General features: G+C 53.7%; 3 protein-coding genes across 17 annotated transcripts in view; 2 read left to right on the top strand and 1 right to left on the bottom strand.

Moving 5' to 3' along the window:
• Positions 1–300: 300 nt before the first annotated feature.
• FNDC4 (fibronectin type III domain containing 4) lies at positions 301–10,785 on the top strand. 2 transcript variants are annotated; one of them, XM_065682101.1, is made up of 6 exons: positions 301–464; positions 5,736–5,851; positions 6,357–6,561; positions 7,467–7,556; positions 8,343–8,476; positions 9,076–10,785. In XM_065682101.1, exons 1-6 carry the CDS (start codon positions 392–394, stop codon positions 9,106–9,108), a joined length of 651 nt encoding a protein of 216 aa, XP_065538173.1. In that variant the 5' UTR covers positions 301–391; the 3' UTR covers positions 9,109–10,785. The 2 variants fall into 2 exon arrangements, with proteins under 2 accessions (XP_065538173.1, XP_065538172.1); XM_065682100.1 differs by having other exon boundaries at positions 9,073–10,785.
• Positions 10,786–15,451: 4,666 nt separating this feature from the next.
• On the bottom strand, positions 15,452–22,633 carry LOC136015736 (low density lipoprotein receptor adapter protein 1-like). 14 transcript variants are annotated; one of them, XM_065682092.1, is made up of 9 exons: positions 22,407–22,626; positions 20,056–20,198; positions 19,434–19,546; positions 18,784–18,898; positions 18,333–18,405; positions 17,785–17,897; positions 16,993–17,042; positions 15,941–15,978; positions 15,452–15,775 (listed from the first exon to the last, which is right to left on the bottom strand). In XM_065682092.1, the coding sequence occupies exons 1-9, from the start codon at positions 22,549–22,551 to the stop codon at positions 15,618–15,620; spliced, it is 948 nt and encodes a 315-aa protein (XP_065538164.1). In that variant the 5' UTR covers positions 22,552–22,626; the 3' UTR covers positions 15,452–15,617. The 14 variants fall into 14 exon arrangements, 6 of the variants coding, with proteins under 6 accessions (XP_065538164.1, XP_065538163.1, XP_065538169.1 ...); XM_065682091.1 differs by having other exon boundaries at positions 15,941–15,981; positions 22,407–22,625; XM_065682097.1 differs by lacking the exon at positions 22,407–22,626 and adding an exon at positions 21,382–21,954 and having other exon boundaries at positions 15,941–15,981; positions 20,056–21,153.
• The window catches only part of IFT172 (intraflagellar transport 172), a 34,384-nt gene continuing 29,987 nt past the window's right edge, over positions 22,588–26,984 (top strand). Inside the window, exons 1-6 of the mRNA XM_065682090.1 lie at positions 22,588–22,725; positions 22,811–22,954; positions 23,065–23,177; positions 23,722–23,761; positions 26,374–26,439; positions 26,797–26,876. Coding sequence (XP_065538162.1) covers positions 22,687–22,725; positions 22,811–22,954; positions 23,065–23,177; positions 23,722–23,761; positions 26,374–26,439; positions 26,797–26,876 — 482 coding nt within the window. The 5' untranslated portion in view covers positions 22,588–22,686. The remainder of the gene's footprint in view (positions 22,726–22,810; positions 22,955–23,064; positions 23,178–23,721; positions 23,762–26,373; positions 26,440–26,796; positions 26,877–26,984) is intronic.

Here is a 26,984-nt window from a genome sequence, read left to right as displayed (position 1 = left end):
ACTGCAAGAGGGAAGACCGCACGGGGACAGTCGGCACCGGCGGCTCCTGGGGGCTCAGCATGCGGCGGGCAGTGGTGCTCGCGGGGAGCAGCGCTGATGGGGACGGGCGTACGGCACTGACACACACCGGGGGCCCTCGGGGTAGGCACTGGCGCTGTGGGGAGCTCAGCTCGGGGGGCGGCGCTGCTGATCGTGGGGATACGGCTGGAAGCCGCTGCGGTGCCGCTCGGGGGGGCGGCGCAGGGCGGAGCGGGCCGGGGGAGGGCCTGGCGGCCGTTCCGCCCTCCCCGCGCTGCGGCCGGGGCTCGGCCCCGCTCCGTCCCGCGGCGCAGGGAGCCGGGCCGGTGGCAGGGCTGCCGCCCGGGCCGGGGCCGCAGTCCGGCCCGCCGCCATGGCCCGCTTCTCGGTGTTCCTCAACCCCGTCCTGGTGCTCTTCAGCTGCGACCTCTGCCTTGTGCGAGCCAGTAAGTGCGGCGGGATGGGACCAGGGGACGCGTGTCGCCCCGTTCGCTGCCGCGGGGCCCGAGCTGCCGCCTGCGGCGGGGCAGGGACGGGAATCAGGGTTGTCGCTCCCCGGGCGAGGAACCGTGCTGAGGCTCCGTCCGGGCCGTCCGCCGCTCGCCGAATGCTGCTGTGGGCTGGGGCCCCGCCGTACTCCCCCGAGGGCTGCCCCTTGTCCCTGGTATGGCCTTGGCCGTGGGGCCTGGTCCTGCCGCTCCGGCCCCCGGGCAGACCCCGCGGGACGCCGTGCTGTCCGAGCTGGCCGTGCCTTCGTCCGTGTCGCGTCCCGCTCCCTCCCGGTGACACAGGGTGCGATGGTGCGGCCGTGCTGCCCGCACTGGAGGGCACCAGGCTCCGCCGGGGGCACCTGGAGGTGCTGCGCGCCGCTGTGGCTCCCGAAGCCTCCCACTTCTCGGCGAGGCGGTGGGGAAGTGTGGGCTCGCCTTGTCCCCCGGGAGGGTCTCCCCGTGTCACATCTCTGTCCCTCACCAGCGAGTCCCGAGAGAGCTAATGCCCCTTGGCAGGGATGCTCCAGTGCTGTAGGCTGGGCTGCTGGCTGACAGGCTGTTCCTGTGCCTTCCTGCCTTGCTTTCTCTGGGCTGGTGTTTGCTAAGACACTGTCGGCACCCTGGGGTAACTGTCCTTTCTTCCCTGGGCTTGTCTGAATGACCCTGTGTCAGTGGCAGCATTCTGCTGTCTATTTGCCCCTTGATATTAAATTGAATTGTCAGTATCAGACATGTCCTGATATGTTCTGCCATGTTTTTAGTCTCTTGCAAAATATGTACTCCAGGGCCTGACAAATTAGGGAAGAGATGCAGTTAGGGTTGTTAAAAAGGGAGCACTTATTTTTAGCTGTGCAGTCTGATGCTTACCTCTCTGCTGCAGGGATAAGTTGGGCAAACATCTGGGTGCCCTTGAGCAGCAGTCCCAAGGGCATGGGCTGAGAGACAGGTGAGGTCTCCTCTCTGGAGTCACAGCAGGATGGGGAGGATGCCAGTGGGGCTGTATGTACCCCATCCCGATGCAGCACCACATCTGCCAGCATCACACCTGAAGGACATCTGTCTGGCCCCTTCCCTAACCTACAAAGCCAGGTTGTGTGGCAGATCTAGTCCAGTGCTCAGCTGCCCACAGGTCAGCCCTCCCCATGTGCCCATGCCCAGCCTCAGGCTGCAGTGCTGCTGGCTCCAGCACACTGGACCAACTCTTCCCACCTCTTCAGCAGGCCTGAAAGGAACGCATTGCTGTGCTGACAGGACAAAAGGGTGTGCCAGGCCTTAAGTAAGTGATTGCTCTTTCTGTGGTGGTGCCCATTTTCTTAATCTGCATTTAATAAAAAGTGAACCTGGATAACTTATAAATGATGCAGAACCATCAGCAATTAATGCATTGGGCAGGGCTTAACTGTGGCATGCCTTTTGCAGAGAGCCCAGCAGGCTGTCGGAGTGTCTTGGCTTTACAGAATGTTTTTAATAGTTGGCTTCAAAAGAGTACATTTTTGGAGCCCTTGCACTCGCAGATCTTCATGGCAACAGCTCTGGCATGAAACTGCTCTGACCTCAGCTGCAGAGCAGGATGGAGAATGTTAGGCTTAACATGAGGACCATACCCAAAGCTTCCAGCTCACAGAGCTGTTCCTTGGAGTTCTTGTCATGCCAGCTTTCAGTCTTGCATATCGTTGGGATTAAACATTGCCCCTGTATTTCCAGGGTGAACTTCTCTAGCTTCAGCTTCTGAAACGTCTCTTCATGCTAGGTGTGCAAATCCTGTGTGCTCAGGAATGTGTTTTCTGCTGTTTTCTGAATTACAAACTGGCCAAGGGACGCTCCAGTGAAGTGGAGTGTTTTTCTAGTGAAGAACTGCAGCCTGGGCACCTTCAGGTCTTACTGTCACACAGGTTCAGGTGTGCTTACCTGGAGCTTGCACAAAGTGTGCTTACAATGCGTGAGATCTGAAGCACTGACTAGCCATGTATGCTGTGGCTGTGCTGTGTCCCCATGTCCTCTTGCCCTCCCCTTTCTCCATGTGGGACATCCGGGCATTGGTTTTGCATGCAGCAGCAGATCATGCTGGCTGTGAGTGTACCGTCTTTGATATCAGGGTGGTGTCCCTCCCAGGATGCCCTTCTGCTGCTGGTGGGTGAAGGTCCCCACACAGAGCCTGTGCAAGCGAAGTGCAGTTCAAGCAACACTGTCAGCCCTGTGTGCACCCAGCAGCATGGCTCATGGATCAGTGCAATGTCCGTGTTCTCAAACCATGGAGTGACTCAGCCCTAGGGCCACGTCTCAGCATCCCCAGCCGGAAAACCTGGGCTGGGCCGGGCTGAGCTCCCTGTGGAAGCCTAGAAAATTCTTCTGCAGAGCAGGGAGTGTGCTACAAGCTCCATCCACAGACTTTTGCATTCCTGAGGTATCAGGCCCTGCCTTTAATTTCTTTGGATGCACTTAAAGGTTGGGAAGTCCAACAGCCCTCTTTGGGCATGTTCAGACCTCTTCTCAATCTGCTAGATGCAAAAAGCTACCTGATTTATTACTATAGATGTATCCTGTTGTCCTGCTCTTGTCCTAAGGCCAGCCAGCAGGTTCTGATCACATCCCTAGCACTAAGCTCATGAGTTCCAAAGAGGGGAGCACATTAGTGCTACCTAGTAGGAACGGTTCATAGCTTGTGCTAACTCCTGAGCCAGGCCCTAAGGTGATTTGGGCACATGCTGGCTGGTTCAGACCAAAGCAGTTACCAGGGCTAGCCTCCACCATGGGATTGCTGGGCTGGTTCTAACCTTGTTTATATTTGCTACCATAGAGGTAGCCTTGGACAACAGTTCTGCTACAGTTGTCCAGTTGGACAACCTGAAGTCTAGTAGAAACACTGCAGCTACCCCTAAGATGCTTCTGCTTGGGACAGTGCAAGGGAATGGTTATTTGCTGGCTGACAAGGTGCTTTCTACAGCTCAGTTATTAGTTGTACAACTAACTTGCCCACTGGCCATGGCTGGAGTTGAAGACCAGACCACATCTATGGGGAGCTCAGCTCCTGTGCCCACAGAATCCATGTGCTCCAGTCAGTGGCCAGGTCTGGGGACTGCAGCTTTATTCAGCCTGTTTTGCTGGTGGGGGACAAGGATGTGCAGATAAAGACATGGCTCAGAGACTCCCTCTCACAGGTCAGAGTTGTGAATCAGATTCTCACTGGCAAAACTCTAAGGAGACACACTCTTTGTGGAATAAAGGACATTTGGGTCTATCTTTAAATCCTGCCCAGTTTTCCAGGCTCCTGTTCTGAAAGAGAAGGTGCAGCATCCCGTGATGTCCTTGCTCATGTTGTCTCCAATGACTCTCTCCTGGTGATGCAGCAGGCTTCTGCTGGGGATGCACTCAGCCCCAGTGTCTCTCTGAGAATGTGTTTTCTGGGCTCTGTGGATGACCCTCCTATATGTCTTAATTGCCCACAATTGACCACAACCCTACATTTCTCAGAGTGGGAATCACAGCCTTCTCCTGGTTTGATCTGAAGCTGTGCCTATTCAGATGTGAATTTAAATAGCTGACCTGCAGAAATTACCTTTCCTAGTAATTCTAAGTGTGCTACTTGGTGGTGTTCTGGTCGTCTCTTGTTCTCAGGTGCCCTCTGGGGCTCTTTTTCTATCTTTATAAATCTCAGCATTGAACTACACAAGCAGCTTGCAGAAGGACACTTGTCTTGTTTACAGTGAGAGAGGATACATGAACAGCAGCCTCGATTTCTTTCTTCATGTGCTCCTGTTTGTAATTTCCAGACAAAATTTAGCTTTATGCAGGTCTTTGTTCCTGTGCAGCATCCTGCCATGCTCTTAGTTCTGTGAAACCTCAAAACAATGATGGTGCAGAGCATGGGTCAGTCAGGCCAGCTTTCTGAAGGATAGCAATGGCTGAGTGTTGCTGCAAGCTTTGCAGCCGATGGCATTGCACTGCTGGGGAAATCAGCTCTGCCTTCTGCATTGGGTTTTCCTCCTCACTCTAGAGCAAGGAGTAATTCCAGGCAGATGAGATGGCCAGATTGAGTTGCATAGTGTGTTTATTCAAAGCTGCCCCATTTTTCTGTCACAGTTGATATATAAATACTGTGTTTGGGCTGCTTCCTACGCAGTTCTGGGTGGTATGCCAAGCATTCAGTGATGTGCATATCCACGGGGCAGCCCCAGAGCTTAGAGAAGCTTGATTTTTACCATCACAGCCTTGGTTGAAGACTTGCATTAATGTAGGATTTGTTTGGATTTTCTGGACCCTGCAGAAACCTGGGCCTTTATTGCCAAGAAATCTAGTCTGTGCCCAGGCTATGCAGGAGCATGTCATGTCAGGCAGCCTGCTTCTGCTAGTGCTGGAGCTGAATGAAGTAAACTTAGCAACAGATGAACATCTGAGCAGCAGTGAAGGTACTTCAGATCTGCAAGCAGATGTCCTTGTGAAGAACTGATGTGAATGTCATTCTCTCTGATAGCAGGGTCTCTGCAGCGCTCTGAGACTAGCTGCAGGCACTTTTATTGTTATTTTGAGCTGCAGGGATCGGTTAAATTGTCACGACAGTCTCTTAAACTCTAATTCTTTCTTTTCTTAGGACAGGCCTACATGCGTTTCCCATTTTGATGTCTGCAAGGTGGAAGGAGCCTACTGGGGGCCCTTTGTGTCTTTAGCTGGGTCTGGCAGCCTGGGCACGTGGTCAGCATTGCTAATCCCTTTCACATGGAACACGTGTTATGAGCAATGAGCTATATCTGCCACTGCGAGCAAGCCCTTTAGAGAAGAGGCAGTCAGATGCCTCATGAGCTTGTCCTCCCTCCTGGCTGTAGGACACTGCAGAGGGTGAGGTGTGCAGTGAACACATCTCTCACCAGCAGCCAGGCAGGGAGGAGCCCTGGCCAGTGAGCGAAGGCTGCCCTAGCCATCGGGTGCCACAGAGGGGCAGGTGCACAGGCAGGGAGTAGCTGTGTGCCTGCACACCTCCCTCCAGCCCCACTAGCTGCCCACTAGGCCAGGAATCACCATGCCACGTATGTGTTAGTGGTGGCAGGGTCTCAGCCCCGTGGACCTGCTGTGCCATCCCCCTCCTGGGGACAGATTCACTGGAGAAGCTGCTCCCTGTAGCCCTGGACAATGTGCTGCTATGGAGATGCCCCCCCCATGGTGGTGTGCAGGGTGAGTGACTGTTCTGAGATTTCTTCTTTTGCCTCTCTCCTGTGCATTGCCTCTCACCAGACAGGCCACCGTCCCCTGTCAACGTGACTGTGACGCAGCTGAAGGCAAACTCTGCCACAGTCTCCTGGGACGTCCCAGAAGGAGACGTGGTCATCGGCTATGCCATCTTACAGCAGGTACCCAGGCTCTATCCCCAGGGATCAGGGGACCCCTCTCAGTCATTACCAGCATGCTCCTATGTCAGCCCTTTTGCCGCAGTTTGGAGCTCCTCTGCCACTTGCTGAGGACAGCTCTGAGAAACCAGGGTGCTGTGTCTGAGCCACCCGTCCTGGTGGGGGGCAGCAGACTGTGGGCTGCACTGGGGGTAGCTGTCCCCCTCAGTGGCTTCCCTGAGGTTTCTCTGGATGATGGTGTTTCAGCCATGATATAACCCTTCTTTAATTGCCCTGCTCCACCTCCGCAGCCCCAGATAATTCTCCAGGGAGGCACCTGGCTCTCAGGCTGCACAGGGATGCTGCATAGCAAAGTGCTGGCCAGCCTGGCCCACCGCAGGGGTGGATGATTGCCTGGGAAGGGAGGAGTAAGGGCAGCATGCAGGGCCAGCACAGCCCTGCAGACAGGGGTCTGAGGCTGGTGCTGCTGGAGCAGCCTCCTGGGGATGACAGCTCTTCACTCTGGCAGCGGCAAGATGGACAGATGCAGCGCTTCATCCGGGAGGTGAACACCACCAACCGTGCCTGCGTGCTGTGGGACTTAGCGGAGGATGCAGATTACATCATCCAGGTGCAGAGCATCGGCCTGTATGGAGAAAGCCAGGCCAGTAAGCGTGTCCACTTCCGAACCCTGAAGGAGACCGACCGCCTCCCTTCCAACAGCTCCAACCAAGGTGAAGCGGCTCCTCCCAGCTTGCCCAAGTGCTGCCAGTGGGTCCACATGTGGAGGTCTCCATAGCACATGGGCAGTAAGGAAGGTGCTGCACTGAGTAGCAGGCTGCTTGGGACACATGGGATCATGATGAGTAGCAGGGTTGTACAGGCTGCTGTTGTGCAGCACTATGGCCATGATGTCCCCAAGACTTGTTTTACAGCCCTCCTTAACCCAGGTCTTGGCACCCTATTCAGCTGAGCAGGTTATGGTCAGGACAACTGCCGTGACCCGCTCAGCTGCTGCCTGTAGGAAGCAAATACTGAATGGGCTCTCAGATCTCCTAGCTTGCAAGCTACCAGAGGACAAATGATGGAGCCCCACAGTCTCCTTTCCTGCTCATACCTACATAGTGCCTTTTTGCCTTGGGGTTGTCTACATGCTGGTCCATGATAGATAATCCAAGAATCCAAGAGAGATGATGCCCAGAGGGGGTCCACTGAGCATGGGAGTCTGTCTCCTGCACTAGCCATAAGAAGGCAATTTGGAGAAGACAGGGCAAGCAGATTACTTACTCCCCTCAGTAATTTTGTATTGGACTCAGGGCCTTCTTAACCTGCCCTGGTCTCTACATACTGAGACCACTGAGGTTACTCCCATGTGTTGTGCAGTCCCTACTTGAACCCAAACAAGCTGTTAGAATCCCTGACTGCCTTTGGTATTGAGTGCAGTTTATCTGACACAGGAAAGCCACAGGCTGCATGTCATCTTTCCAGCCAAGATGTCATCCTATACCCATGCTTGTTAGGGGGAGATTGGGCTTCCTTCCTCTGGATCTTCTCAGATCCTCGAGTGTTGCTGCTCCTGAAGTAGGTTCTGGTGAGAAGATACCTGCTGCCAGCCCTGCTTGGGTTCTCTTCTCTGCAGGTGACATCACCATGGAAGGGCTGGACAAAGACAGGCAGCTCCAGACAGGCGAGATTATCATCATTGTGGCTGTGCTGCTCATGTGGGCAGGTGAGTGCCATAAGAACATTCCAGCAGGCTGGTGTAGAGGTGCAACCCAGGGCCCATGAAAAGGATGAGGTTCAAGAGGGTACAGTCATATTGGTACGGGTCTGGCATCCTTTCCAGTAAGTCCACTGGATCTCTGTAGGGGCTCATGCCTCAGTCTGCTAAAACTGCAAGATGGGTGATTTGCTCCTGTACAGCACCTGATTAAAGCCAGTGCTCTAGCAAACAGCAGGTTGCCCTGGGAGTAAGGAGGCCTAGGAGATATGTCAGCACCTGACATGCAGCTGCTGTGAATGGGAAGTCATTTGTCCCCAGTGCCCTTCCCAGTAAATATGGGGTTTCTAGTGGTGTCTTTCAGGAATCTCTCCTTGTCCTAGGTGCCTAGGGTGATCCAGGATGGCACAGGTGGAGGGTAATGAGTTTAAACTTAAACAGGGGAAGTTCAGGTTAGATATAAGGAAGAAGTTGTTCTCTGTGAGGGTGGTGAGGACCTGGCACAGGTTGCCCAGAGAAGCTGTGGCTGCCCCATCCCTGGCAGTGTTCAAGGCCCGGTTGGACAGTGCCTTGGGCGACATGGTCTAGTGTGAGGTGTCCCTGCCCATGGCAGGGGGTTGGAACTCAATGATCTTAACATCCTTTCCAACCCCAACCACTATATGATTCTATGATTCTATATGACCAGCACCCCAGGGTTCCCTGGGCCTGGCTGATTTCCATCTGGGATGCTGGGGGTGGGGAAGCAGGGGCCAGTAAGTGTGAGGGAGGCCTTCATCCCCTGTCTTTTGGCAGCGGTGATCGCCCTGTTCTGCAGACAGTACGACATCATCAAGGACAACGACTCCAACAACAACAAGGAAAAGACAAAGCCATCCTCGGAGCACAGCACACCAGAGCGACCGAGCGGAGGGCTGCTGCGGAGCAAGGTGAGGGAAGGGCTGGCTGGAGGGATGGCATACGGTGTCTGCTGTGGCTTGCTGCCTGAACAGGTTCTGACTCTCTCCAGAGACACCCCAGCTCATGCTCTCACCCTAAAAACTGAGGGGGTTTAGAGTGCAGTGAGCCCTGGTCTCTCTGGGGTGGTGTGTGTGTGCTCCATGGGTGATTGCAGGAGAAACACTGGAAGAGAAGGCAGGATATATCTGCTCCCACATTTGCAGGGTGGTACCTGCCCCCTCACTGTAACAGCCCCTTCACCATGCCCTTCCAAAGCTGCACCTTTTCTGCACCCCATAGGCAGGTTCAGGCAGGAGGGGGTTACAGCAGCTGGGCAGCTGTTGTCATGGTTCCTGCACTGGTCTATCCCTGCTCGCTACCTGCCTTCCCTACCTGCTCCGGAACATCACCACACAGGTTATTCCTGGGAAGCTCAGGGCAGAGCGCTCAGCAGCAGCTGGCAGCCCTTTTGTAGAGGAGGTGTGCTGGTCTTGGTGCCTGCTGTGGGAGCTGGGGGTCCTGCCGTGGGGTCTGCATCCCAGGAACATAGCAAAGCGGAGCCTCAAAGCAGATTTTTCTCTCATAGAAGAAGTCTCCCTCAGTCAATATAATCGAGGTGTAGGTGCAGCACCAGCTCTGCGTCTGGGGTCCTGGGCATCCTGCCAGAGCCAAAGCAGGCCTTGGAAGAAGAGGCAGCACCAGGCGCCCAGCCTGGAACTCTGCATGCGAAGAAGATCCGCGTATCAGAACTTACGCTTTCCCAAGGGCACCCGTCCAGGGATGCGCATGGAGCCGGCTCCCAGCCGTGCATGCAGTGTGCGGCCATGCCCATCCCGCACGCCTGGCCCCGCTGCCCTGCCGCTGCGGAGCGCCGAGTGGAGAAAGGGTTGGGGGCCGCACCACCAGCCTTGGAGGCACAAGCCAAGGGGAGCAGAGGGGCTGGAGCGCCAGCTTGATGGGAGGCAATGTCCCTGCACGCTGGCTTGGCCAAAGGCGCGGGTGCAGCCCTGCGGCACTGGACACCTTCCAGGCAGGCAGCATGGAGCAGACTGTGCTCTCGGTTGCCGTGTCTGGGCTCAGGGGGCTGCCCTTTTGCCCCTGAGACTGAGGGGCTGGGGCAATGCAGGCATTTGCCCCAGTGCTGCCAGAGGAGTCATGGCCAGGAGCTGGCAGGGTTATCTGTGGGGCTGGGCCCAGTGAGCACAGCTGAAGAATGGATGCCTGCTGGACAGTGGGGCTCCACAGCACTCCATCATTGCCATGCAGGGGCTTCAAGGCCTCTCCCTGCTGCAGGGGATAAAGACACAAAAAAGCACGAGGAGCTAGTGCTGCCACAGTGCCTGGCTCGCCTGTGGAGTGTGCAGCCAAGGGCAGGGAATGCACAGCCGTTCTGTGGGGTGGTGTGACGTCCATAGAGCTGTGGGAGCAGGCAGTGCCAGAGCATGGCTGTGGCTTTGCCATTTCCCAGCTAGGGCTCAGTCCTGACACATTCAAGCTGTTTGTGAGGGAGCTGCTGAGCACCCCTGAGGCAGTGCAATGCCTGTGCTGCCTGGAGGAGATAATGTGGTTAGGTCAGGCAAGGTCTCAGCAGGATATGTGCTGCAGAGCTCACCACTGCTCTGGAGACAACACTAGCTTCAACAGTGTCATATCCCACTCCTGGCTCCTCCTGTCTCATAAGGGGTATGGTATGGTCACTGCTGATGCTTCCACTCCTGGAGCTGGACCAGTGGCTCGCACCAGGTTGGCTTATGTGACACAGTCCTGTTGGAAAGGGCTGCCCCTGAATGCCCAGAGCTGGTGGACTGCTGGCTTGTTGTCATGTGCCCAGTCTGCTCGTAGGAGGACAACATGAGCCATCAACCACACTGGAACTGGTGAAGAGGTGATGCTTGGACTGTGCTTGTTTGCTCCCCAGAGCCTGCATGCAGAAGTCTTTCACTGGGTATCAGCACTGCTCTGTTCACAGCTGAGGCTGAGCCCAGGCAAGCCCTTCCTACTGGTGGTAGGAGGGAATAGGGTGATACCTGGAGGCTCTTTGCTGCAGAGGTGGCAACTGCTCTCCCTCCGTGCTCTGCTCTGCAGGCTGTCACTGAGCTGGGTACTGGCTCTGCAGCCCTGGACTCAAGCATCACAGGATCCATTGTCTTCCAGGAATAAACTTCCCAGTAAAGCACTTTCAGGACTCTTACTTCCAGGTGCTGCTCAGCTCCTGCTGCAGGGCTAGATGGGAATGGGGCAGGATAAATGACTCCCTGTGGCAGGGTCTTTTCAATAAAAGCATCCTGGCTCAAAGGCAGCATTGTTCCTGTTGAGTTGCAGGTTTGTGTGTGTGCATGCATGGGTATATGTGTCAGCACTTCTTGAACATGTGTGTATGGCTCTTACGAGGAGACCTGTTTGTGTGCTATGCAAGAGCTGCAGGTCCTCTAAGGTCGTCTTGCACACCTCTGCCCCTCAATGGCGTGCCAGTGCTGTCCCACTGAGGATGGCATTACAGCTGCTTTCTCTGCACCAACAAAACAGGCTGTGGAGAGCAGAGGCACCCTGGCAGCAGGGCCAGGAAGGGGGATAAGGCCAGCTCCCAGCAGGCTGCTGGCCAGAGGGTCTGTGCTGCTCTGTGGTCTGGGGAGGAGAGGGGTACCTGAGCAGCAAAAGCACCATGGTGGTGGGGTGCAAGCGTTTCTGTGCTGTAACTTGGGCTGCAAGGAGCATGGCCGTAGCACCAGAGACACAAACCACCTTGTTTAGCCAGCTAACTTTAAGCTTTAGGGAGGTACTTTAAAAAAGATATAGGGCTGTCAGAGAGCTACCAGAGTTTTTGAAAAGCTCTGGTGCCCTGGAAAACATTTAGAGGTGCTGCCCTGGAGGGTCAGGGAAGACACATGCCTACTATCATGAGGTCTTCAACCAGACCAGGGGCACACGAAGAAACAAAGGAGCACAACTGCAGCAGAGTCAAGGAGCTGGGAGAGGCACCAAAAACATACGCGTCAAAATGCAGTCATTGTGGCTGCATACAAAGCCTGTTACGTTAAATGTAAAATCAGATGCGGTGCTGAGGCACAAGACACACACAGAACCCCAAACCCCCAGTCCTTTCCTAGACCATGGCAGTCTAGAGAATTGCAGAGATGAGTGCTGCACACAAAAGGCAGCAGCAGGGCTGGACAAAGGTATTTTTCTGGGGCACCTACAAGCAGACCCCCTGCAAATGAGTCTGGCAGCACCAGCACAGAACAGTGCCAGGGCAGAGCAGGACATGCATGCACATCCAGCCACGCATCCCACACACCCTGCAGCAACAGCACCACAGTGGCACAAGGAAAAGGCTGTGTGTCTTGTGGAGCACTTCTGGCATGCCAGTTTAAGAGATGTTGGACAGTGATAGTACATGTGGGTGATGGAGAACTCATTGCTAGCTTGGACATCTTGGACAGTTTTGAACTGGCTACACAGGATTTGGAGAAGGCTGAGGTTCTGAATAACTTCTTTGCCTCGGTCTTCACTGGCAAAGGCTCTGACTGCACCACCCAGGTCTTAGAAGGCAGATGCAGGGACTGTGAGAATGAAGACCTTGGGCCCGCTGTAGGAGAGGATCTGGTTCGAGACCATCTTAAAAATCTGAACGCACACAAGTCCGTGGGACCTGATGGAATCCATCCGCGGGTCCTGAAGGAGCTGGTGAATGAAGTTGCTAAGCCACTGGCCATTGTATTTGAAAAATCATGGCAGTCAGGTGAAGTTCCTGAGGACTGGAAAAAGGGAAATGTAACCCCCATTTTCAAGAAGGGGAAAATGGAAGACCTGGGGAATTACAGACCAGTCAGTCTCACCTCTGTGCCTGGCAAAATCTTGGAGCACATTCTCCTGGAAGGCATGCTAAGGCACATGAAAAACAACAAGGTGCTTGGTGACAGCCAGCATGGCTTCACTAACGGGAAATCCTGTCTGACCAATTTGGTGGCCTTCTATGATGGGGCTACAGAACCGATGGACAAGGGTAAAGCAGTTGACGTCATCTACCTGGACTTGTGCAAAGCGTTTGACACTGTCCCACACAACATCCTTGTCTCTAAATTGGAGAGACATCAATTTGATGGATGGACCACTCGGTGGATAAAGAACTGGCTGGATGACCGCACACAAAGAGTTGTGGTCAATGGCTCGATGTTTGGCTGGAGACCGGTAACGAGTGGTGTCCCTCAGGGATCGGTGTTGGGACCGGTCTTGTTTAACATCTTCGTCGCTGACATGGACAGTGGGATTGAGTGAACCTCCACAAGTTTGCCGATGACACCAAGCTGTGTGGTCCGGTTGATACGCTGCAGGGAAGGAATGCCATCCAGAGGGACCTTGACACGCTTGTGAGGTGGGCTGATGCCAACCTCATGAAGTTCAACCACGACAAGTGCAAGGTCCTACACCTGGGTTGGAGCAATCCCAGGCACAGCTACAGGTTGGGCAGGGAAGAGATTCAGAGCAGCCCTGCAGAGAAGGACTTGGGGGTGCTGGTCGATGAGAAAATGAACATGAGCCGGCTTCAGTGTGCGCTCGCAGCCCAGAAAGCCAACTGTATCCTGGGCTGCATCAAAAGGAGCGTGACCAACAGGTCGAAGGAGGTGATCCTGCCCCTCTACTCTGCTCTTGTGAGACCTCACCTGGAGTATTGTGTGCAGTTCTGGTGTCCTCAACATAAAAAGGACATGGAACTGCTGGAACAAGTCCAGAGGAGGGCCACGAGGATGATCAGGGGACTGGAGCACCTCCTGTATGAAGACAGGCTGAGGAAGTTGGGGCTGTTCAGCCTGGAGAAGAGAAGGCTGCGTGGAGACCTCATAGCAGCCTTCCAGTATCTGAAGGGGGCCTATAGGGATGCTGGGGAGGGACTCTTCGTCAAAGACTGTAGTGACAGGACAAGGGGTAACGGGTTAAAACTTAAACAGGGGAAGTTTAGATTGGATATAAGGAGGAAATTCTTTCCTGTTAGGGTGGTGAGACACTGGAATTGGTTGCTCAGGGAGGTTGTGAGTGCTCCATCCCTGGTGGTGTTCAAGGCCAGGTTGGATGAAGCCTTGTGTGGGATGGTTTAGTGTGAGGTGTCCCTGCCCATGGCAGGGGGGCTGGAACTAGATGATCTTGAGGTCCTTTCCAACCCGAACTATTCTATGATTCTATCACTAAAACTAAACAGACTTAGCAAAGGTTCTCAACACACAAGGCTGAGATTGTATCTCAGGGAGCACTTCACTGACAACAGCAACAGCTGGTTAAAGCCAGGAATAACAGCAGAACTGGCACCCATGAGGTCCTGCAAGAAGCTATACAGGGCTGTTCAGCATAGTCACAGCAAAGAGCACTCCTCAGCAACCATGAGTCCCACAGAGAGGCTGTTAAACTGTTTGGAGTGCTTCCGTCTAGAGGTGTGACAGCAACCAGGGAGCAAGGTAGAGTCCACTGTCCTCCCCAGTGGCAAGGATATGGTGAAGAGTCATTCTCAGGACAAGAGCAAAGGGCAAATGAAGCCATCAGCATGTGCTAGCATTAGCAGCAGCATTGTCTACCCCTCAGCACTACCTGGAGCACTCAGCTGCAGGACAGCGTGGATGCCAAGCATCCTGCTTCAGTGCAGGGCAGGAAGCCACATCAAGGACTGTTAAACCCACACCACCAACAGGTCAGCCATCCCTCCATGCTGGAAGCTGAGGACTTGACAATTACCTGCTCACCTTAATAACCCCAATAGTATCTCCAGGTTGCTCTGTGCACTCAGCTGTGGGAGGAAAGGCACGATCTCACAATTCAACATGCAAAACTGCAAGTGAGAACACCAGTGTGCAGCTCTTGGCTGAGCTGCAGGGACGCAATATCCCAGAGTGAAAGCCTTCCTCAAGCACCTGCCTACTGCAGCCACTGGGAGACCAGCTCTGCCACCCCAAGCTGCACATAACAAGTGCCGCTCAGCTGGGGCTGCCAGTGTCACCAGCCTTAGAAGGGGAGATGTGCTGCAATGATACAGGAACCCATCAGCAAGCTCCTCAGACAGAAGGCAGCTGCAAACTGTTAACTTGCTGGAGAAACCAGACATCCTGCTGAGATAGACATCTCCTGTGCTATCTGGGGAAGGGAACCAAGTGCATGGCTTGCCCATGTGTCCAGACCACAGCCAGGCATGCAGCAGAGTAAAGGCACCCCAGAGCAGAGCAGGCAAATGAGGGGGAGAAGTTGAGACCTGTTGGCACGCTGGAGGCTTGTGTCCTCCCTGCCTCAGTATCATTACCTGTCAGCGCTCTTCAGCGGAGACGACACTCACAGGTTCTCAAGATGCACCACTCCAGCACAGCCTGGACCAGTTCTCCCCAAGATAACAAAGAACACCCTAGGCCCCAGAAGCCTTCCACACAGGCCAACCCACTCCTTCAGGGCCAGCAGCAGAGGAAGACAGGAAGACATGGGAGGTCCAGGGCAGCTGCAGGCTCCCATGAGCTCAGGGAATAGCCCAGGCTACACAGCAGACACACAGTACCTTGGCACACTGGTGCATGGCCCCCCATCCAGCACTCAAACCCACACGACAACAGTAAAAAAAATCATTTTATTTCCCTATAAGGGCATAGCTTTCCTTTAAAAACCAGCTCATTTTTACTCATGAGACGGTGCAGGCCTGAACGGCAGGGGCAAGGCCTCCCTCACTCCTCCAGGCCAAGAACTATTGCTCCCTGAGGGTCATGCATGCTAAGCAAGTCCTCCACCATCTCCAGAGGGGCTGCACAGCTTCAGCTGGTCCCCAGCTGCCACCACAAGGAGAAAGGTGGAAGAAACAAGCAAGGCAGGTCAGACACAGTGCAATCCAAGGCACACTGGCTGCATCCTGCAAGCTCAGAGCACTTTGGGTGGCTCTGCATGCACTGGAAGCAGGCACCAGCCTGAGCTGGGAACAGCTGCAGCTTGAGGCAGTTCATGCAGGCAGAAAGCAGGACAAGGAGCGGATGTCACAGTCTGTGCACTGCATGGCAACGGTGCCAGCAGACCCCACGCCTGGTGGGCAGTGGCAGGAGCAGGCACTGCCTGGCCCAGAAGCAGGCACAGGGTGAATCCTGAGTGGCTGGTCCATGGTTGCAGAGATCTGGCTTAGCCCAGGGGAGTTTTGGGGCCAGCAGTCCTGGGGCCACCTGTGTGGAGGTCTCCAGCCACTGCCAGCTCCTTCCAGCTGTCTGGGGGCTGCCCCAAACGGTAGCACAGTAGCTGTGCAGTAGGAGAGCTCACTCTGGGCACAGGAGGTGCTGACTCTGAAAAGCAAGAGGGAGGAAGACGTGGTCCATGAGGTGTGTGGCTGGGAACACAGCACAGCCTGGGAGTGGAAGCAGATCTCCCCAGATGAGCCATCAGCCCTCTACCCCTGCAGAGGCCATGCTGGGGGATGTGGCAAAGCAGCACTGAAGGAAGGAACTTACCTGCTGGGCTGTGGGCTCCCCTCCCCAGCTCCTCCATGCTGCTTTAGAAGAGAAGAGAGCACCCATTATACCCCAAGCAAGGCCTGCTGAGAGACACAGAATGCTCATGACCCTGACAACACAGGCATGGTGCAGCAGTACCAGGCACTTGGAGCACAGAAGGTCCTCACCTACTTGCTACCAAACCCTTTCCCCAGGCCAGCCTGTCCTGACATAAAAGGCCACACCTCTTCCCCATCAGGAGCTCCCACATACAAAGGGCTGCCACTTCATAGGGCCACATACAAAGCTTAGTCTGTGCACACACTGGTTCCTGGCTGACACCAGCTCAGCCTGGGCTCAGCCCTGCGATGCTACAGAGAACAGCCACAGTGGAACAGGCCTCTTGCACCCACCACCACAGGCACTTCTGCAAAGACAGAATCACACAGAATAATTTGGGTTGGAACGGACCTTAAAAAGGTCATCTAGTCCAACCCCCCTTGCAATATGCAGGGACATCTTCAACTAGATCAGGTTACTTGGACTGACAGGTTAATCCTCCACTGTTGGACTGGTACCACCAGCTCCCCCCAAATACAGGACAGACACCAGCAAGCTCAGCCCAAGGCCCTAATCCACACAGAAGTAGCATGACCAGGCCTCCATCCCAGCCCAAGCCCCAGGGAAATCAGTGGAAGGAGAGGCACAATTCTGGGTCCCACCAGAGTGTGTGTCTCATAGGCTGGCCTCAGCAAAGAATGGCAGAAACAAAACAAGTAACATTTCTGGGTACATTTCCTGAGGGTCAGCATCTATCCCCCACAGCTCTACTGCAAAAGCTGAACTGCAAGATCTGCCCCTCCACAGCTCAACTCCCTGTTCATTCAACCTCTCAGCTGACAAAGGCAGAGAAAGCAGCAAGAAGCTCCCCACTGCCCCCGTGCAGATTTCCTCTGTGCTCCCACCATGCTCATGGCCCCAGCAGCTCCCCCTGCATGGGGCACAGAGAAGGAAACAAGACAGGGTTCATCAGAGAGATGCCTGAACACAAGCAGCAGCTCACCACCTACCCAGATAAGGTTTCAACGACGTTATCATCTTCTTCCTCCTCTTCCTCCTCCTGGTAAACAAACAACCAAAAAACCCACCTTGACACATCACTACCTGGGCAAGTAGCTGCTAGGATTGAGGCTGATTCACCCAGAGCCTGTTCTGGAACAGCAGATCAGTCCCTGGCCCCTTCACAAGCCACAGTCACCCACCAGGCATGGCACAGATAAACGGCATCTTTGCCCAGACAGTAGTGGCATGAGCACATCTTGCTGCTGGAGGGCCAGGCAGAGGATCACCCAGGCTGTAAGCAAGTATAACCCCAAGCACTGCCAGGCTGGGCTAGCACTGGAAGCATGAGGCCAAGGACCAAGGGTCCAGAGACTCCTGGGCAGGGGCACAGTGAGACCGGCAACACTGGCAATGCTCTGACTGGCTCCGGACATGCAGTAGGTGTAGTGCAGATGGGCAGCGCTGAGCTTCAGAGCCAGTGTCTCAACCCTAGCCATGGCACCATGTGTAGAGTAGATCCCGGTTTGCTGTTTGACAGTGCCAGCAGAGGAGGGCTGAGAGCTGCAGCAATGCTGGGTATGTCAGGAAACCTCCTGGAGCAAAGACCACCTGAGGAATTGTGCCTGCTTTGTGAGACAGACAGCATAGTGCCCTTCTTCATGTTAGGCCAACGTGTGAGGGAGGCTGTGCAGACATCAACAGGGTCCTGGAAGGCCAGGATGGAGCTGTGTAAGGGTTACTCTTTCCCTGCCCTAATGTGAGACAGCCCGGGACATGGGCCAGACTTGCACATACTGTACCCCAAACTGGTGTCTGAAGGGAGGGCTCCCCGGGGGGGCTGGCTCACTTGGTCTGCCGGGCTCACTGCTCTCCAAGACACATGAAGGGTGAAGGGGCTGTTCCTGCCTAGAGCCTGGGACAGGGCAAAAGCAGCAGAGTTAGTGCCTGCAACCTGAAGAAGGCCCAGCAAGGGATGCACAGGCAGCACTGTGGGCAAGGGACAGATGCCCCTGCTGTGCTCAGGGGAGGGTGCAAACAAGAGCACAGGATCAACTGCTCAGGGCAGGTACACACAGCCCTGAGCTGTGCTAAAGGTCAGCAATGCAGAAGAGCTCAGCATGGATAGCAGGGATGTCCCCAACCCCACCCCAGCCAAAGACAGGGTAGGCTCCCCATGTGGGGCAGAGGCAGACAACACAACAGCAGGGACAGCAGTCTCCCTGCTTGGTGTGTTACAGCAGCCAGGCAGTGAGCTCTTTGTCCTCCACACAGCCCAGGACAGGGTCCCACACTGGAGACCCTGATCCCAGGGTTAGGCAGAGAGATGTGTTTGAGAAATTCCTCCTACCTGCATGTGCTGCTTCCCAGAGATCCAGTGCCATCTGGAAGGCCTGGGCCACAGTCAGAGTCACAGCCTGAGCCTGTGTACAAGAAAAAGAGGGAATGTCTGCTTCCGTCTGGGCCCTCAAGCCAAGATAACCCCACTACAATGAAATGTGAGCCCTCAGGCCTCCCTCGCTGCCCTTTTCTGCAGAGCACACACACAGAAGGCCAGAGCTCAATGCTCTGTCTCTCTACATGTGGCCCAGCCACCCCCAAGAGGGGATCCCAGGGGAGCTGGGACAGAAGAACCTCCTTTTGCTCATCACCTGCCTCTGCAGTGTGTGAGCACACATGCTCCCCATCTCCTTTTCCAGCTGAGGTGCACAGAAGTAAGGACCTTTTCCCTGTGAAGGGAGGCAAGTTCCCTTGCTCCCACCCTTACCTCATGAAGCCAAGAACAGAAGGGAACTGCTTACAATCTTCTTCTTGGGTGAGAGGAAGGCATGACACTCCAGTGCCCCACTCTCCTGGCTCTGGGCAACATAAGCAAAGACTTTGTTCTGCAGCTTGTCTGTTGTGCAGTAGGAGATCCTGTAAGCAGAGAGTAGCTGCTCAGGGTAATAAGGGACCCCAGCACAGGCCTGCTGTGCTGCCAGCCCACCAACAAGCAGTGCCAACAGCCCAAGACTGATCTGCCCCAAAATGATCAGACAGCCCATGTGCCCAGCAAGGTCCAAAGGCTGCCTGGCACCTACAGCTAATAAAAGATTGCTGCATCCACTGGCATTCACCTCCTGTGCTGCCCAGTGTGCTCCTCAGTCCTCTGATACCCAGTTCAACCCAATGTATGAACTCAAACACTGAGACAAAGTAAGCACGGAAGGATGGGTGGTTGCCTCCAAGGACATGACTGGAGGCCAGAACTCAAGGTGGACAAGGACCCAGCCTGTGTTCAGCCCTAGGCAGTGCTGTAAGGCTCAGCAGAGTGAGGGCATGGGCCTCAGGGAGCCAAAGAACCTTGAAGGGCCCACTGACATAAGGCCCATCCCTCCCTAGCTGCTAAAGACCGCATATTCCCCCTGCTGGCTGCTGGGGAATACCCAAGCCTTCCACATGCCATGCCCACCTGTAGATGGAGATATTCTCAACCATCTCCTTCGTGTCTGCATCCTGCAGGGAGATGCCCCTCGGAGACACTGTCAGAATCACCTTCTGGAACTTGCGAGCGCCCGCCTGTGCCTGGGAGTGGGGAGACACCAGACACCTCTGCTAATCTGGCAAGGATCTTCACCCCTGCCCTTGCTGTCAGGAGCCCCCCAGACTCTGTATGGGCTGACATCCACTTGGACCCTTGCTGCAAAGGCTCCTGCTGCAGGGATGGAAAAGCAGAGCCTGGAGATCAGGCATGGCCTGCATAAAATGCCCCTGGAATTCATTCACACTACCACCATGCATATGGGAAAGGATAGCCCCCACCTCCCCCAGTACTTCGCCCTCCTCCCCATGCTGTGACAGGCACAGCTCAGCTCCTAGCCACGTTCCAGGTGTGGAAGTAGGAAAATAGCTTCCCTCACAGCACAAAGCCAGACACCAGCCAGTGTCCTGCACATCACCCTCCTCCTGGGAACAGCTCCATCCCTCACTGGGGTTCAGGACTGGGACATGGATGCTTCCCAAATTCCATGGGCTGGGCTCTGAACTGGCTTTTTTCCACCCCAGCACAGCAGGGCCCCAGGGTCATCTCTCACTGTGGCCACGATCCTGCGAATGGCAGCAGCAGCCATGTCTTCTCCCTTGGGTTTTTCTACCAGTGTCATGCCTAGATACTTGAGCGTGAAGCACATCCCCTCAAGCAGTGGCTCCTGCATATCAGCCCAGCTCTCAGGAAGCCCTGCAAAGACAAAACGCCTTAGAAGCCAAGTACTAGCAGCCCCATGGCTATGCCCAGCAGAGCCACCCCATTCTGTTGTAGCTTCATTGCTCCCAGCAGCAGCGAGTGCAGTCCCTGCACTCAGCAGGGCACCCTCCTGGCTCTGTGACACTCTTGGAAGAGGACTAGAATGAGAGGCGAGTTCACCCCCAAAGCTTTAATCCTCCATCCCTAGAGGCTCTTACTTACAGGCTCTGTCAGCACAAATAGTAAGTTCCTGCATATCTGCATAGGGTCTCAGATGTTGCAGTGTTCGCTCCTACCTGCAAAATCCTTGTCTTCCTGGGTCTCATCTATTTCACTATAAGCAGGATGTTTTCTGTACTGTACTCATCTCACCCACCTTAGCTGCTGGCACACCTCAGGAACAGCAGCATTTGCTGCCATGCTTGGTCAGATCAAAATCCCCAAGTTGGCCAAAGCCAAACCCTCTGGTAGCTGTCATTTGCAGCAGCAGGCTGCCAGGCAGGGGTAGCTTGTCCAGCACTCTAAATCCAAGCTGAGACAACTGGGAAGCAGCTGCATCACAGAGATTTTTGTGTTAAGGAAGAGCTCAGACTGGTATTTCAAAGATGCAAATTAGCTTCTAGGAATACACATTTTATGTATGAACTGCAGTGCACAGAGGGAAGAGAGATCCCCAGTGCATTACTTTGCAGGTCACAGAATTAAAGGGGCACTGGCTTCTGTTGCCTTTGTCTTCTCTTTTCAAATCCCATTGCTTTTATCAAGTAAAAAAATATGATATAAAATTGGGCAGAGTGTCTGTTCACTCAAAAAAGATTCCCTATGGACAGTCCTCAGCATCTCCAGCTTCCTTCAGAAATGAGTCCGTATCACCAGCACGTTCTGCCATATGGCAGATGTGCTTGCTGGTAGGAGAAGCAGTCCTGATCCTGTGTCAATCCTGACACTACTGCTGTTGGCAGAGAACACACAAAACAAGCACTGCAGAAGCATCCATTCAATCTCTGCTCCCACAAGACAAAGCTACTGGCTTCAACAGGAAATTCACTCTCATCAAAGGCAAAAGTTTTAGTTATCAGACTTGGGTGCTGCACACAAAGGAGCGATTCTCTTGTGTCAAGCACTTTCTGGTGATAATTTTCAAGGAGAGCTGGTGCAGATGTTAGCACATGCTTACTTTCTTCAAATCCCAAAGAACACAAGGATGGCAAGAGAGGAGATATGCAGAAGGGCGAAGACACGGAGTCACAGTCTCTCTCTTCTTGGGGATTTAGCCCAAAGAGGGAAGGAACAGGAGCACAGAAGTTACATGCTTGCTGCAAACACCATGTTCCTACACTTCCCTGGGAATTGCTCAGTTACCTACTGTTCACACTAAGCTAATGCTTCTCAGGGTTATTTTTCATCTCTTTCCCGGGATTAGCTCCCTGAACACCACTGGCACATTTGCAGAAGGCTCTAACTAATAATCAGAATAACCTGAACCCACAGGGAAATCAAGAGACCTTACTTGGCCTCAGCATACTCCAGCACAAATGGCAACTGCCTGGTACCACGCAGGCATCAGGGATCTTTACCCAGGGCAGAAGAGCGATGTTTCCCTGCAAACTCTGAGAACAGCCCACACACACCAGTGCTGCCAGAGTGAACTCTGCTGCTCCAACAAAGCCTTTGGGCAGCTGTGACTGGGAAAGCCCAAGCACAGCCCTCCCACTGGTTCTGAAGGATCAGCCTCGAATCTGGCTGTGCCGCAGCCAGCCTGCAGTGAGATACATACAGCCCCACTGCACTCACCACACAGGTCCACGATGCAGTGGGCCAAGGCCTCCAGAGCGTGCCCATAAGGCACATCGTGTTTCAGCACATCGCCTGTCACACCAGCCCACCAGTGCGGGTGGCCTCGATTCAGAAGTGGGGCGAGAGGCTGGCAGCAAGGGAGCGCATCAGGGAGAGCCAGGCCAGCAGCCGACTGCCCCACAGCCTGTCCCCGGGCACTGCCACCGCCTGCCCCGCAGCCGCCTCCCCACTGCTCCACAGCGCCGGCAGCCCGCGGCCCGCGGCACGGCGACGGCCCGTTCCGCGGACCCCACACCGCTCCCCACAGCAGGCAGCAGCCGCGGCCCGGGCCCTGCCAGACCCGGGGTGAGGGCTCCGCGCCCGGAGCAATGCCCAGCCCGGCCCCCGCCCGCTCCCCGCACTCACTGCGCCGCCGGCGGAGCCCCAGGCCGTGCCGGGCGAGGCGCGGGCTCCGCAGCACAGCGCGTCCCGCCGCCCGCAGCGCCTCCATACCGGAGCTGGTAACGGCGATACGAGGCCCGGTCAGGACGGGCAGGCTCGCTAACGTCATCACGTCAGCAGCGGCGGAGGCGCTGCTGTTGCCGGGGCAACGGGGGGCGGAGCGAAGTGGTCCCTACGGCGGTTCAAGCCCGTCCCGGTCCCGGTCCCGACCCCGACCCCGATCTCGGGCCCAGAGTTGGGCGCGATGCAGCTGCGGCACGAGCGGACCCTGCTGGTCCCGCAGGTCGGTCCGGGCGGGGAGCGGGGAGCGGGGAGGGACGGACCGCCTCCCGGGCGGTGGAGTTGCTGATGCCGTGTGTGTCCCGCAGGACGGGACCGCGCGGGTGAGCTGTATGGCCTGGTCGGCCAGCGGCGCCCGATTCGCCGTGTGCACCGCGGAGCGGGTGGTGCTGCTGTACGACGAGCACGGCGAGCGGCGAGACAAGTTCTCCACCAAGCCCTTGGACGCCAAGGTGAGGTCCCGGCGGGGCCTGCTGCAGCTGGGCAGTGGCGCCTGCGGGCCGGGCAGTGCGCTTGGCGGGGGGCAGCCTTCCCCTGTGGTCACTCTGCAGTCTTCCCACAGTATGGCAGGAAAAGCTACGTGGTCAAAGGCATGGCCTTCTCCCCGGACTCCACCAAAATCGCCATTGGGCAAACAGACAACGTTGTCTACGTCTACAGGATCGGAGAGGAGTGGTAAGTCCGGCGGTGAAGTGTCCAGCGCCCACTTGGAGGGGGCAACGCTCTCCTTCCCACCATACTGTTGCTTTCTGGGTGTTGATACAACCCACATCAGAGTCCTGGCCTGGTCCTTGGATGATGCACATCGTGGTGTTCATCATCTAACCTGCAGGGAGCCACTTAGATGTTTGTGTGATCAGCAGCAGGAGGGATTTCCTTGCGCACAGCCCTTGCAGAACTCTGCGCAAGCATGCTCCAACTGAACTTCTGTGGGCTTCTGAGTAAAGCCTGTCCGCTGTTCCATGGATGTGTCACATGCCTGCCTCACTTCAGCCTCATTTACTGGTGTGTGTTGTGTTAAAGGCACGTCAGAATTCTGGAAGCTCATAAGTTGGGGGTTTTGAAATTTTCTGCCTAAAGTTGGCTTGTGATAGTGTGCAAAACGTATATGGGCTGTGTTTGGTAATACTAAAACAAACTGAATACAACAGTAGGGTAACCAGAATTGGCAGTATCACTACCTTCACAGATAGTAACGTTTGTCTGCCTTTTTCTGCAGGGGTGACAAGAAGGTGATATGCAACAAGTTCATCCAAACGGTGAGATCCAGACTCCTGTTTAACTCCATTTTCTCCAGCATATGTAGGGTAGACAACTAGAGGCCTCTCTTTTCACACTCACGCTGGCAAAACTTCAGTGGTGTTTGATCTCCAAAAGATACAGGTAGATCCAAAGACAGTCACTACATTTTGAGGCACGTATTACTTGCCAAGCTTCAGAGGCCTCCTAATGCCTGAGTACAAACAGTAATTAATTGTTGAATAATCCATGCAATCAATTACAAAACTTTGGGGGCTACTTTAGGCACCAGTGGACAGAGTGTCTTAAGGAAGTTGAAAGGGAAAAACAGGAGAAACTGAGAGCCCCACTGTTTTTCACAGGTTGGCAATTCTAAGCCCCAGGATTCCTTATTAAACAAAACGTAAAGTGTGTGGAATTCAGTCACACTGCAGACTTTTTGCATTTTTGGCCTCAGGTTTGTAGTTTTAGTCTGGTTATTTCCTTGGCCTTCTTTGCATTCTGCTGCTCTAGCTTTTTCTGCATGTGTCAGAGAGCAGTCTGCTCATTAGATCTGCGGCAAGAATTATCCTGAGGCTGATGTATCTATGAAATCAAAGGTGTTATAAATTCCTTGCATAGAAAGCCATCTGTATGAGAAAACGCGGTGCACTTCCTTTACCTTCAGGATAAAATGTCCAGCAGCTGCCCTAGGCTTTCCCGCCAGTTGCCATCACACTGTGACGCCCACTTGCTCTGTGTCACTAGAGAGGCTTTCTGCTAGGTTGGCCTCTGAAGTAGCCAGTACCAGTTCGGAGGAATCACCCTCCTGGGCCAAATCCCCAGCAGAGAGAGGCAGAGCTGCTTCTGGGGGAGTTGCTGGAGTTTCTGTGCCAGGTTTTCTCAAGCTGCCTCTCAGGCAAAAGGCAGCATCAACCTCTCAGGCTCTCCTTTGCTGCAGCACCTGGCCAACAGCCTGGTGCAAGGCTTCTTGCCTCTCACAAGCTTAAATGCTATGCACAGCATGCATCCAGGTTTTTATATATTTTTAACGTAGTCATTCATTTCTCTTTTCTTTCATTCTTTCATTTTCCCCACGCTTCTCTGCCATTTCTATCATAATAAATCCTTTATTTTTTCTAATGCTGTATGTGTGGTTTTTTGCCAGTGTCCAGTTTTCTCCTGTAACTAAATACTGTTATTTACAAATTTTTTATGTGTTCAGTCAAGATGAGAGATTATTCATTGAGACCTTTCCCTCTCCTGCCATTTTAAAAACCTGTTAAGCACTCTTCCACATCTTATGAATACAGTCTCACTATTCAGCTTTGCTGGCAAACAAGGCATCCTGCTAAAGGTTCAGGATGAGTATGTACAAGTTTGACTTCTGTGAACTAGTAGCTGAGCACATTACCACTGTATGAGGCTGTTTCTAAGCTACTGGGCTGCTTGTGGTTGTGATAGATTGAAAGTAAGAGTCTGGCAGATAAGGAGGGGAGCATCCTGTAAGGATGATGGGGACTGTAGTTACAGGACAAGTGGTAACAGGTTAAAACTTAAACAGGGGAAGTTTAGACTGGATATAAGGAAGAGGTTCTTTACTGTGAAGGTGGTGAGGCACTGGAATGGGTTGCCCAAGGAAGCTGTGAGTGCTCCATCCCTGGTGGTGTTCAAGGCCAGGTTGGACAGAGCCTTGGGAGATGGTTTAGTGTGAGGTGTCCCTGCCCATGGCAGGGGGGTTGGAACTTGATGATCTTAAGGTCCTTTCCAAGCCTAACTATTCTATGATTCTATGAAATATATGGGTGTGTGTGAAACAGGGGTAATAAAAAATGAGTCTTGGTCATTGGTTGGACATAGAAATTATGAGCAGCTTAGGTATCCAGAGACATTTTGGTATCTGCTTGAGATTAATAAATGAGGGTGTATATATGTCTAAAGCAGACCCAGATACTTAAAAAGGAGCAGATGAGCCAGTGAAGCTAGTGCTAGTGGCATAGTTCCAAACACCAGCTTTCTTATTGACTGAAATTCTTCAGTTCAAATGTGAAGTGGTTTCATTAACTCTCTTGGCCCTCTGTTATACATTTGTGTTTTGTGATCAGCTTTATTTATCCTGACCCCCACCTCAGATTTTGACAATACCTTTGGTTTGGATTTAATGAACCTGCTTCTACCTGACCTATTTGGTAGCATCTGATAACCGTCTTGCTTGTAAATTAGAAAGAGACTATTTCTGATTCATCAAATGAAGGTCCAATGTACCAATATTCTCGTATCTATCACAGAAGCTGGCAGAATCAAATTATTTTTTTTTTACACATTTTGTTGAAAAAAAACCCACTTTTAAAATAGCCACACATCTCATCAATAAGTAATCCTCCAGTAAGAGCATCCATACTGAACACATTTGGTATAACTGATGCCCTGCTTTAGCCCTTTGAACCTGTTTCTTCACCTCAGCTCACTATTATCCAATTTAAGCTTCAGCATGGAAGGCCTCGATCCTACTTTAAGGTGTCCAAATGCCCAAATGCTGTTCTATTTCTTGGTCTGAGTGGTCTTACTGTTCCTGAGCTGTCTTGTGCAGCAATAGGGCAAGAAACTAAGTAGAGTGGAGCTCTTATCTCTCTTTTTACCTCCTCCTTGGCAGAGTGCTGTGACCTGCTTATCGTGGCCAGTGGAGAATATCATTGTCTTTGGTCTTGCTGAAGGAAAGGTAGAGAAACTTGTTATTTGCCTGATTTTCTTTTCCATGCAGGAGCTACCAGGGTTTGCAAACACCCGGGCTGTAGGGTAGGAGCCATTACTATATTACACGAGTGACTTTTTTTGTTCTGGTTTCCAGTTAGCCCTTGCAGGCTCTGCTGGATCATTTGGTTCTTTTCCCAAGCCTTTCTAGAAATGTGGAAGTGTACTCCCAACTTTTCCATTTCTTCTTCAAACTACCAGAATGCAATGAGCTTCCTGTGATTGCTGGTGCTGGTCATGGACTGGGAAACCTGTGGGGATGTTACACTGGGGGAAATCCACATTTTGCAGACAGAAGCAACATTGATCAGATTCTCTTTCTTAGGTTCGTTTAGCAAATACAAAGAACAACAAGTCTTCCACCATTTATGGGACAGATTCCTATGTGGTCTCGCTAACTTCCAAGTGAGTATGGCATTGCTTTAGCCCACACTGCTTTGGCTCAGCCTCCTACCCACTATTGGCCCTGGTGTAACTGGTGGCAGTATGGGAAGTTGCCATAGTGTCTTTCTG

This window comes from Lathamus discolor, chromosome 5, assembly GCF_037157495.1.
Source record: "Lathamus discolor isolate bLatDis1 chromosome 5, bLatDis1.hap1, whole genome shotgun sequence".
Classification (NCBI taxonomy): Eukaryota; Metazoa; Chordata; class Aves; order Psittaciformes; family Psittacidae; genus Lathamus; species Lathamus discolor.
The sequence above is the reverse complement of the archived record's forward strand: the minus strand, read 5'-3'. Positions and strand labels throughout refer to the sequence as shown.

Coding starts and splice junctions, on each gene's coding strand:
- LOC136015736 (XM_065682091.1), bottom strand. CDS start 22,551: ATGACGTTAGCGAGCCTGCCCGTCCTGACCGGGCCTCGTATCGCCGTT. Junction 20,199..22,406: donor GGGGCTCCGCCGGCGGCGCA/GTGAGTGCGGGG, acceptor TTGTCTTTGCAG/GGCTTCCTGAGAGCTGGGCT. Junction 18,406..18,783: donor TCTCACCCAAGAAGAAGATT/GTAAGCAGTTCC, acceptor TCTTGTACACAG/GCTCAGGCTGTGACTCTGAC.
- FNDC4 (XM_065682100.1), top strand. CDS start 392: ATGGCCCGCTTCTCGGTGTTCCTCAACCCCGTCCTGGTGCTCTTCAGC. Junction 7,557..8,342: donor TGTGCTGCTCATGTGGGCAG/GTGAGTGCCATA, acceptor GTCTTTTGGCAG/CGGTGATCGCCCTGTTCTGC. Junction 8,477..9,072: donor GAGGGCTGCTGCGGAGCAAG/GTGAGGGAAGGG, acceptor TTTCTCTCATAG/AAGAAGTCTCCCTCAGTCAA.